General features: G+C 41.8%; 1 protein-coding gene across 2 annotated transcripts in view; it reads left to right on the forward strand.

Annotated features, from left to right (window-relative positions):
- The first annotated feature begins 226 nt into the window (after window positions 1-226).
- Window positions 227-12,170, forward strand: part of LOC132988374 (CXADR-like membrane protein) — a 65,730-nt gene continuing 53,786 nt past the window's right edge. For both annotated transcript variants that reach the window (XR_009675803.1, XM_061055740.1), the window contains exon 1: window positions 227-612. Coding sequence is in view for 1 of the 2 variants with exons in the window: in XM_061055740.1 (XP_060911723.1) it covers window positions 579-612 (34 nt within the window). In the remaining variant the exon portion in view is untranslated. The remainder of the gene's footprint in view (window positions 613-12,170) is intronic.

Raw genomic sequence — 12,170 nt, forward strand, 5'->3', positions numbered from 1 at the left:
CCAACAGAGACTTACTGTAGGCTATATTTCCATTCATTTTATTTGAGATCTATTCACTTTAAATTGATAATTATTCCTTCTTGTCATGTCACTATTGATGTTTATCCACTTAATGCAAGGACAGAGATTGTAGTTTGTGGTATGCATTGGTCTGTTTCTGTGTGTAACAGATACTGATAAACAAACATGTCCTATAAAGTATCAGTAAAACAATAAACTGCACTGCAGCCATAAGCACGGTGTCCTCCTGTGTGGACACAGCCATGCCCTTTTTTTTTATGCGCCCACGTCACCTGTAGAGGTCCCCCTTCCACCAGATGCACGCGCACCTTTGTTGCACCTCCTCCTCTGGCTCCAAGCAGCGGAGCGCGGGGCAGGACGTTTTCAGAGGAAACACCCGCAAGAGCTGAGGGTGAGCTCAAGGAGAGAGTCACAGAGGATGCTGCAGCTGACGCGCGGGACTCTTCACTGCTCTTCGCGCTATAGGCTACCTACTGTGAAGTCCATCCGGTTCGTCTCAGAGACCTCCGCGGACCCCCTTGTTCTTCTGCGTGGGTTTGTCCTTGCTGCATGCCGGGATGCCCACCGCACCTCTCCTCGCGCTCTTCTCCGGTAAGTTCCTCCGCGTGCACCGCTGCTGAGCTCAGCTGAAAAACCCCCTGTGTGTGTGTGTGTGTGTGTGTGTGTGTGTGTGTGTGTGTGTGTGTGCGTGAGAGAACTGATATATGATCATAGAGATATGAGAGTGATGTGGTTGTTGAATTAGAAGTTGTAAACAGTATAAAGGCTGCGTTCTGTTCAATAAATCAGTGTCATTGTTAAAATGAGCATGTGATTAGAAAAACTGTGTGTGTGTGTGTGTGTGTGTGTGTGTGTGTGTGTGTGTGTGTGTGTGTGCTTTCAGCTCAGTGCAGTCTTTAAAGAACTGTTTTACCTGACCAGGACCAACTTCCATGTTGTGTAGGTTCAAGCCCCCTCTGTGGAGAAAAGCAGTTCCTCTGGTGTTGTAAAGATCCTGACAAGACTGGTGTGTGTGTGTGTGTGTGTGTGTGTGTGTGGATCTGTTTTGGAAGTGAGACATCTTCAGTAATCACAGCTGTCTGCATGTCAGAGTACTGAAACATTTGTGGTATTTCTAAACCAGCTTTAAGGGTCCTTGGACTTGGTTGATAACCTGGACAGTTCAGGGTCCATGTTTAAATACTGTTATTGAGCAGATGTACTTGCCTGAGGGTTTGGCTGGTTAAAGATGAGAGGTGGGTGCACTGATGGTGAAAATCAGTCCTGATACTAACACTTTGTTTACAAGAAGAATATCACCAAGGTTTATTCATTCCTTCTTTGTAACTCTGTGTTTCAAATGAGCAACGTGCTGGATGTAATTAATGTGTCCTTAGTCCCTCCTCTTGAGATGTCACTGGAACATATCTTACATACATGTCAGTGATCTTTCCCAGAGATGGTGTAAGACTCCAAAAACATTTAATTCACATTGGACCACCATGAAAACTGATCAGAATTGGCCCAACTGGAGACTTCTTCTGCCCTCTAAAAAAACCTCTTCTGCAAAGAGTAGGCTACATGTTACCTCAGTTCTGAGGTAAACAAATGGACTTCTGAGTGGTTCCTTTTGTCTTCAGATAAATAAAACTTGCAATAGTTCTGATCAAGCTCTCATAGATATATCCTTTATCTCTTATCAGTCATTGAAAAGTCATTTATTTTAGTGACCAAACTGAAGATCAGTGTTTAACGGCATTCTCTGTCTTTGCTGCTGTCTCCTGCTCAGTTTGTCAGGTGATTGGTTACTCTTCTTCCTCCCACAGTGACAGGGGCTTAGTGAATTCACAATGTGTGTAGACGGTAGAAACTGAAAGGATTAGCTGCCGTAGCTAGTCTCGATTAGCCTGATAATCTGTAGCTGTCTGCCGGATGGCAGCCCAGAGGAGCCGGGAAGTCGGTTTGTGTTTGTGACCGTCAAAGGAAGCATTTCACTTAGTGGAGGGAGATAACTACCAATTCACATTTCTAACAGTTGCTCTACTATTGTTACTGATAGCACTATGACCAATGAAAATGTAAACTAGCACTGATGGTGGTTCAGACATACAAATGACCAAGTCACAGGTTAACCAGGAGGCTCAATAGATACATCTGATTCCATTATTGCAGGTCACATGCCAGCGAATTAAAGAGTCCTAAAAAATTGTGGTCATAAACTTAAAAGTATGTTTACTGATCAGACCATAACTTATTTTATTCACCAAATAAGATTTTTACCCTCAATAGGCCGATGTGTCTTTTGTATTTTAGGATAAGCCCCTTGAGATGTATCATCTCGTTTTGTAGGCGGTCCTATCAGAAGACAATTTACAACATGCTAAAATGATGAAAATGACAACAATTCGAAAGAGAAAAGAAAAGTAAAATAAAAACAAGACAAAAACAAAATGGTATCCATACACAAACAAACAACAAAATGCAACTCACCAAGACAGAACACTCACTATGGTCACTGAATCAAGATGGCCGCAGTGTGAGTGTGCGCATCCGAAGCTTGAGTCTGCGTTTCACTTTTTCTTATAATAGTGGCTCTCTAAGTCCTTCATCGTTTAGATCAACGCATTGGATGTTATCTACAATCTCGTTTAAAGTCAAGCACGTAACCAAACCACCCTGCCTTCTCAATATACAGTGTTTTGTCACAATGAAAAAGAAACAAATCAAAACCTCGTGTGACTCCATTCAACAACTGAAGACCGACATGCTAATGCATTTTGATGCTAAAACTGCTCAACAAAGCAACATGGCACGTCCCAGGTCTGTCTTGATCAAGTTCCTTACTTTCAGGATAAGGTAAAAATCCTTGGTCTTGCCAGTGAAAAAGTTAAGCTTGAGTATAACGGGACTCGTATCTTCATTTATCCGGACTTCAGTGCTGACTTTGAAGCTCTAAAGCTTCGTAAACTGAATTGGAAGTACTTTCCTTGTTATCCATGCCCGCTGTGTGTTATTGTTGACGGGAAACAACAACGCTTCACTTGCCAAAAAGATGCTGAAGCTTCCTTCATGTCCTCTTATTCTTCTCCGGCTCCATGATCATTAACAAGGTGTTTAACCGGTGTTTTGGCTATCGCTAACTTAGCTTTCCAACTGTATGCACTTGTTAAACATCTTCTCCAGAAGCCATACCAAACTGATGCATCTGCACGGTAGTTGTGTTTTGTGCTTGATGCTTTGAATATTAACTTTCTTTGTTTTGTATTAAACGTGAAACTCAGCAGGCATTGTATCTTAAGCCGTTATTATACGAAGTTTCTGTTTGTTGATATTCTGTGACTATTGCACGTCACTTCCTTTTGACTTTCTTCTTCGTTTGTCTGCTAGTGTATTCTGCCTCTAGCTGTATGTTATAAGTGCTGCCTGCGTTTCACTTCTCTTTTTTCATTCAACACCGACTAAAAAGTGCTTTCAGAGCTACAGAGCTATCACAGATCAGTGGGTGGGACCTCACTCCCAGAATCGAAACTCAACGTCCGCCATATTGCTTGGTAGCTATGCTAACAGGCTCTGTGGACAAAGTTGAGAAGAGCTCGGCTCCTGTGGCTGCTGCAGCCGAGGCACGAGACCTGACTGTCGGCAGCGGTGAGGATGAGGAGCCCGGACCGGCTCGAGCTGGGGCGGTCTGGTAGTGTCGGTGCTCTCACTGTTTGTCTATGGACACAGACATAGAGTCTGTTTTCTGCCAGGAATTTCCAAGATGCCGATTCCTTCTGGAAGAAATCTCGGAATCAGTTGAGGACACGGCCGTATGTGTTGAAGTAAATATGTCTGTAAATAGAGCACCCTAGCTTTAGTGGGAGTGGCCTGCGGTGCTGTGCATTCTGGGAGTTGGTGTCTTTCATCCACATGAGACAAAAAGACACTTTCTGCCTTTTCTCGGTCAAGAAGGCATCAACTTCAAAATGTATTTCACATTTCTACTACATATATGACCCAATGTCAATACAGATTCATGTTTCAACGGGTGAAGTATCCCTTTAACTGATGCACTACTGGTGCATCATAATTCATAATCAGATTATAAGAGTTATGTGGGGAATGTACACCAAACTGTTCTAGCCAGTTTGGACGCCTTGTCTCAGGGGAAGTTTTTAAAATGTTGGAAGAGGACTGGACAACTAGAACATTTATAATCTAAATAAAGTGTCCTATTAGATGAAAAAGTAAACTAGTTTTAACGTCATTCCTCATCTGATTTAGCCTTTCCACTGAGCCAAAGTCAGCCTGTGATTAAAGGAACATTAGAGTGACCTCCATGGACTGTACACAGCAATGTCTCATAATGTGTTTGATAAATAAATCAGACATTTGTACAGAACAGCTGTTCTAGTAGGAGAGAGTTGTGCAAGATCCGTTTCTGACCAAGGTTTCGACCTGCATGGTGACAGTGCTGACTAATATCAGAAATAACAATACACTCTTCACACTAATGGTCTGCCTTGCTGCTGCACTGTACGTCACACAGAGATATCAGCCAGCTACAAACATCTCATGGTGGGTTTAAATGTTTTGACCAGCCATAATACTCTTTTTATGCAGTTTTCTTAGTCCCTGGAACATTGTTGAAACTAAAAGCTTTATATGTTCAGATTGTTACAGTGCCACAAAAGAACTCTTCTATGACAGTGTGAAACAAATCTATAAATATGTTTAATGTGCCTGCTGTACAAAGTTTGAAAAGCTTCATCAGCCTATCAGCCTGTGTGTGTGTTTGTGTGTGTGCATGTGCTGTGACATCAAATCAGTCCAGTTGTCCAGGGGTGATGAGGGGGTTCGTTAGTTGCATTATGGGAGTGAGTGAGATGGGCCGGGTTGTAGCTGATGGCAGTGCCTGTGTCCTCTCTGCTGCAGAAAAAAAGAAACCTCACTTGTGACACATTACAATCAGCTGAATGAACGAGAAAAGGCCAGAGCTAGCCTGCCGTTCTTTATGAAAAATGTTTCTTTCAAACAGCATATTATATGGAAGTTTTTATTATTATGTAATCCTTTCATCCTTGATGTTTCATATCCCTTAAGTCTGTGTCATTTCAAGTTTAAAGGTCAGGGAATAATAGATCTTAGAATTGAGTCATGCTTTGAAAAGGGGAATAATGTGACTTTTATTTCTAAACACAAAAACAGAAGTTTTGTGTACTCTGAATATTTGTTGATCTTTGTGAAGTCTTCCAAAACGTTTTTAACAGTTTGATCTACAATAATGTCATATAGTGTCTTCATTGGTATTTTGGCCTAATACTCTCTTAAACTTCGAACTTTAAATGTTTCATATCCTTCAAATCTGTTAAAATTATGTTTAATTCATGTCACTGGGGATGCAGCAGAACAAAATTAGTTGCAGAAGAGTTACATTTTCCATTTCAGGGGAACTACAAGATCACACGGGAATAAAGAAAACATTGTGCAAACAGCAGATTACTTTGGCTTTCTGAGGTTGATTTGCTGTTCATTCGTTGCCCGTTTTGACATAATGTTGATAAAGTGATTGGATACACAACCTGGAGTCTGTAAATTGTGTTTTATTTTGAAGTTTACTGGATGCTCTATGCAGTCCCTTTTCTGACTTCCTATACATTTCGATCTGCTGTTCTTAGCTTGCTGCATGCTTGCATTGGGCCACGTTGAAAAAAGGCTCTGAGCATAATTGAAGCAGAGCAGAGTGGTGCTTCTGGTACGCCCCAGATACGGACCAGTAAAAACATGACCATTGACTAGAAAGGGATAGATCAGCTGTGGTATGCGCAGCAAGTACCGTACATGGCGCACATGTGTGTTGGTAGATTTCCTAACTTGTGTGAATATGTAAGGTATGAGGATTTTATCCCATTTACAATTTCAGGCCCACATCTTAAAGTTCACATATTATCCTCCTTTTCAAGTATAAATGATTCTCAGAGCTCCCCAAAGTATGTCTGTAAAGCTCTTCCCAAGAATCCAATCTGATCCTGTATTTGATCATGCCTTTAAACCCTCTGTGGCAGCCCTGCTCAGAACAGGCTGTTTCTGTGTCTGTGGGTTTAAATGCATGTGAGCTGTGTTTGACCAAGCCCATCTCGACTGGCTTGGTTGACCTGGGCTCCCCCAGCTGTGGGAGTGTCCCCCACCTGGGGGAGGGGTTATTGCCCTTTTTGATGTCACAACGGGAACATCTCCAAACGGCCTGTTTGAGCACACATTTTCTGAAAACTAGAGCAGGCAAAAGACGAATAGGATGGAGTTTCTCATAAATGGGGTGTTCATAGACAGGCTAGGGACACATATAAGTGTTCCAGAAAACATAGTAAATTGTATTTCGCATATGTGACCTTTAAAATCTTTCCTCTAGAACACTTCATCTATTTATCTCCTTCTTATCTCTTTTTCTTCATCCACTCCTCACTAAACAGTGGAACAAACTCTTACCATGTTACTATATAAACTAAGCTACACATTAAAACTAAATCATCTTCTTAATACCCAGATGTGCGTTGCCTATTTTGAGTATGACAGAGTAATGTTGAATTTTAAATCTGATAGTTAAATAATAGCCATTAACTATGCAAAACATTATCAGATTTGTGAACTAATTGTTTCAATAATCAGTGACTAGTCGACCATCAAAATAGTAGTTAGTTGCAGCACTTTATGTGACTCTAGCTTTAATGACTTTAATCTGTTATCAGTTTTTACAGGATCAGTTTGTGTCCATTCTTAGGAGGATTATGACAGTTAAATGATAACGTGTGGTGGAGGTAGCTGACTTTATAGACGGTGGTTGTGCTAATGTTGCGACCAGCCTGCAGATGCTCTGACCTTCAAAATAAAAGTAACACAGAGTCTGAGGCACAATCTCACCATTTGAAGATTCTTACGAGACTTTGTTGTCCACACTCAAACCTGCAGACGCAGTGTGAGTCAGAGTGACTGATGTCCTGATGGTGTCAGACTGAGCAAAGGTTTTGTGCAGGATGTACGAGTGGAGCGATGAATACGAGGAGAGGGTGTGTGTTTTTGTGCTGGACAACTCTGCTGCTCTCCTTCTCCCTCTTCACACTCTATTTTTAGAACTCTTCCTCTGTGACCTTTATGATGATGATGACCATTATTCTGTGCCTGTTAGATCCTCAGAGCTGTGTGTGTGTGTCTGTGTGTCAGGTGCTGTAACCGTCTCTATATTTAGAGGAGATGACCAGCGGCAGCCACACGATCTGTCAGTGTGGAGATGACAGAAGTCTCCAGAGCCAGAGGTGACCATGTGACAGCACTCTGGACTCAAATCTTAAGCAACCCCACTCCCCCACGCCTCTGCAGTGAGGCTCTGTAGGTGACTTTGACAATCACAGACTCATGGGTACCATATTGTTTGTTCTTCTTTGGGATGTGGGACTGGGCTTCGTCCCAGGTTTCCACCTGACCTATTCTACCAGCATTCTGCCTTCAGTTTAAAACTAGGGCTGTAGTTAACCAAGACAATCTTGGTCAATTGAAATTACACCCCCGCATCAACCAATCGATTGGTCATTGAAAAAACAAACTGTACGTTAGCTTTAGATCAAGCGAATAAGTGACAGTGTAGTCAGTGCACCCTGGCTGGTAGTCTAAATGAACTTAAAAATTCATTAATTTTGCTACAACTTTGCTGCAATTATGAGCAACTGAGGGAAAACAAACGTTGCATCCTCACGCGTAACGGCTTCAGTCCATCTCCACAGATGTGGATAAAGTGTTAAATCACTGACTTAACCCCTGGTTATATCACTAATAGCAATATCAAAGTCATATTTACGGACTTAATATAGGCTACTGATACTTTAGTTTTAAATCAAACAGAGGTGGAATTGTTTTCCTGATCACTGGAAAGTTTGGGTATGACATGACCTCTTATAAATGCTGCTCTCAGCAGCATTTTTTGCTCCGCTCTTAACTGTGTGTTGGTGTTAGCACTGTTTTTTTTGTGAATTAGTGTAGTTCTACTTCCTACTTCTTTTTGCAATGAGGTGTATTTGCACTGAAAGAGGACAGATCTCCCTAAAGATTACTCATTCATTTATGAACAAGTATTCAAATTTTTGATACGTCAGACACGGACCTCCTGGTAGTCCACTATGTTTTCTGTGATATGCCACTCATCAGTACTGCATGTCTTCATGACAGTGGTCAAATCCCAGTTGAGAATCACATAACAAGTGATGGTAACATATGACTCCGTGATTAGAGCTGTCCACCAGTCTGTGGTAACACACACTTAACACACACTTTGCAAACAAGTCACCATAGTGACTGGTCAATCACAATTAGCCCATCGTTAAATCCTCCCCTTCTTTCTGGTCTGTTTGACTCTAAAATGGTACCATAACTTACTTAACGAACATCATGCTGTATTGACTAAGACTTGAAACCAGAGATTGAGACCATAAACTCATAAGGAAAATCTTCACTGAGGGAATAAATAAACTTCTAATAGATTATATCAGACTACTTTTTGTAACCAGTAAAATGACCCTCTACACTGGACATGAAAGATGCAGGTTTAAGGCACATTTTATAAACAATCTGGTCCATATTCAACCAGGAGAATTATGATTGTCTCAGGATCTCACTCAATGTGTGTGTGTGATTGTGTGTGTGTGTGTGTGTGTGTGTACGGTGTGTTTTTGAGCTTTAATTAGCTGAACACAGCAGCAGGAGGTACTGTCTCCTTACTGAGCGCCTCCTCAACCAGCTGACAAAAATCGCTGTGACAACGTCTCCTCGCTCCTCTCTCACCCTTTTCACATCTTACACCCACCCCCACCCCTGCCTTCCCCCTCCCACAGTCCCTCAGTCCAAGCCACACCATCTCTCTATCTCTCTTTCTCTCTTTCTCTCTTTCTCTCTCTCTCTCTCTCTCATTTGGGAGCAGCTCCATAATCCATACACACTGCCGGCTGTGTATATAGGAGCAGACAAACAGCTTGAGGCTCGTATTTATCGCTCAGAGACTCCTCACCAACACACACATTGAGCAGGAGAATCTGCTAATTACTCAATTCAATCAAACACTTCTGTGTTTGTGTTTATCCACACCTGGGGAAACATCAGGAAGAGAACAGGACTTGATGTTTGTCTGCTTTCCATTAGTTTCATCGGAAAATTGTTCATCGCCCCCACATTGTTTAAACCTTGTACACAGTACTGTAAAAGTTCAGATGCCAGAGTCCACACAAACTTGATCATCTGTTTAATATTAACACTGTGTTTTATTCTAAACGTCAGAGCTTGTGAGGATTTCCTCTGAGTTCACACCCTGAGCTGCTCTCCACGGTGAAGTGGGGGAGTGACCGAGGCTCCGCCCAGCTGCTAAGAGAGGTTCTTTGTTTGAGTCCAGAGCGCTGTAATGGAAAGCAGATGTGCTTCATGTTTTCACTGAGACAAATGAGCCTGATAGTCATTTCCAAAATATTTGTCTTTTATTATGAACGTAGATTTACAGGCTGTTTGGGTCCGGCAGGAGTTCACAAATGGAGCAGTGATGAAGGCAGAGCCTGCACGCTGATGCTCGTTAACACTCATCTGGATCACTGTAGACCCACAGCCCACAAGAGTGTGTGTGTGTGTGTGTGTGTGTGTGTGTGTGTGTGTGTGTGTGTGTGTGTGTGTGTGTGTGTGTGTGTGTGTGTGTGTGTGTGTGTGTGTTTCTGCAAAGGGCATATACAGTGTGGTGGCCTTTGTGAATGACAGTTTGTGACACTGCATGAAATGTAATTTATTCCTGTTTCTGTGAGAAGGCCTGACTGATGTTTGTGAGAGTGACACTAGAAATCAACAATATGTGATCAATGTGACAACTGAGCTGCAGGGTGTGTGTGCTGTCTGAAAAGTTCTCTTCATACAAGGACAGACAAACAGCAGACAGTCTAACAAGCTCTAGCATGTGATATTATGAGCACACCTGAAGAACTCCTGATGTGTGTGTGTGTGTGTGTGTGTGTGTGTGTGTGTGTGTGTGTGTCCGATGATTGGTGTGTAATATTTACACTGAAGAGGAAGTGAAAGGAGCTCAGTTGTTCACACTCTGAAGGTGTGTGTGTGTGTGTGTCAGAAACAGTGTAAGTGAAGCTGCAAACACTCACTCTCCGTCCTGGCAGTGAGCGTAGCTTGCTGTTGCAGACATAATGAACAGACTCAGTCGTGTCTGTGGGAGCTGCATGAAGTGTGAGTGCTGTGAGGCAATGCCATCCTCCCTCCTTCTCATTTACTGACTCTCTCCTTCTATCCCTCCTTGTTTTTCTTAATAAAGCCCTCCTCCTCCTCCTCCTCCCTCAGACCTTCAGACTTTTTCTGATGTTTTCTTTATTTTATTTGAAACACATCTCCTCTCTAAATGTAGGTTAACATTTTACAGCCGTGTCCCAGATCAGGGCTGCTCAGAGAGACTCTGCCAGGAAACGCAGCTCCTTTTGTCTGAATATTGGAACAAAACCCAAGTGTCCTTTGCAGAGCTCAGTGTTCCCATAATCCATTTCTGCCATTCAGCATTTCAATGGAGCAATAAACATGTACATTTAATGGACGGATTCACATGGCAATGGGCATCACTGCTCTCACGTTAGTAGTGTAAGACATTCACCTGCCCTCATATCAGAAAACACCAATATACATTGTGAAACATACTTCTACTAATGACTTTTCTTCAAACATTGAGATTACAAATGGATTTGTCTTCCCTTCAATGTCCGTATGTCTGCTGCAGCGAACCACAGAGTTGCAAAGCAAATGAGCTGCATCCAATCACTGTCTGTTATAATGTAATTAGTCTGTTTGTTCATGTTGCATGATGACTGGAGGGGAGATGTATTTCACTTCTTGAACATACAGGGAGGAGAGGGAAAGAGAAGATCGACTGCTGAATACAGTCACATACACGCGCTCACTGTCTCCTTTCTTCACAGTGACCTGATTCCACGTCATGTAGGCTAATAATTAGCTCGCAAGCCGCACAAGGTCGCTAACCAAAACATGAAGAGAAATCTGCCTCAGTTGAAGTTTGATTGTTTCTGCGAAATGTTTAACAGCTGAACAATTTGTACTGCTGCCCTGCCTCTCAATTTTACAGCACTGTGTGTGTGTGTGTGTGTGTGTGTGTGTGTGTGTGTGTGTGTGTGTGTGTGTGTGTCTGTGTGTGTTTAGCCCTGTTTGCAAAACACTAATAGCCAAATCTTTCACCCTGACTTTTTCCTGCCAGCCTTGTAAAATTTTCGTGAGAAGTTTGATGAGCACATCTGACACCGATGTGTGATATATTCACTGAACTTGAGCTACCTAAAAGACCTTAAAAGACCTACAAAAGGTTGTGATGGAGTTGGATGGAAGCAAGCTCTCAACAAAGGTGCAGGTACTAAAATACAAACTGTTTGAATGAACATTACATCTCAAATGGTGGAGGAACTTGGGACCTAGAACTGGACCTTTTGCATCTCTACACTACCTGATAAATCCCTGCCCCAAATGGACAGCCTGAAAAAAAATTCTGATTTTTTTTTTTTTTTTTGCATGGGCTAATTTGTCAGATCTCCCTTTGGCACAATAATTTTGTATGGAAATGTTGTAAAAGTTACTGTTCAGGCCTTGCCTTGATTAACTGATCCACACTGTCAAATTTTGCTCAAGTTGTGATGGACTACATGCTGTTTTCAGTAGTAAATCAGTCTTGAACTTACATTGTTTTGCAGGAATTTGCTCAGCTAAGACCTATGTGGTTTGCTCTGAAGGGTAAGCTACTTAAATTATATCAATTTGATAATGATGCTATTTAGTTAAATATTGCATAGGTACAAAAGCTGTTGTTTTTTACTTACACTAATGTGTACCATATATTCTTAGTCACTGAAGCGGTTTTGCTAAAGTCACTCAGTAGGCTATGAAAGTGATTCTAATCCTTCTCAAAAGTCTTGAACTGGATGATTTTTATGGATAAACTCAAGGATTGGATTACCTGATCTTATTCAATTATGTAATCCTTTTTTTTCTTAGGAATAACCAAATTTCAGAATTGATCAACAACCAGTGAGGGACATGTAAAAAAGAGAAAATCAAGAAGATTTCTGGGCCCTGCTGTCCTGAACTTTTCTAGAAATTTTCTAAATGCA

This window comes from Labrus mixtus, chromosome 14 (genome assembly GCF_963584025.1).
Source record: "Labrus mixtus chromosome 14, fLabMix1.1, whole genome shotgun sequence".
Taxonomy (NCBI): domain Eukaryota; kingdom Metazoa; phylum Chordata; class Actinopteri; order Labriformes; family Labridae; genus Labrus; species Labrus mixtus.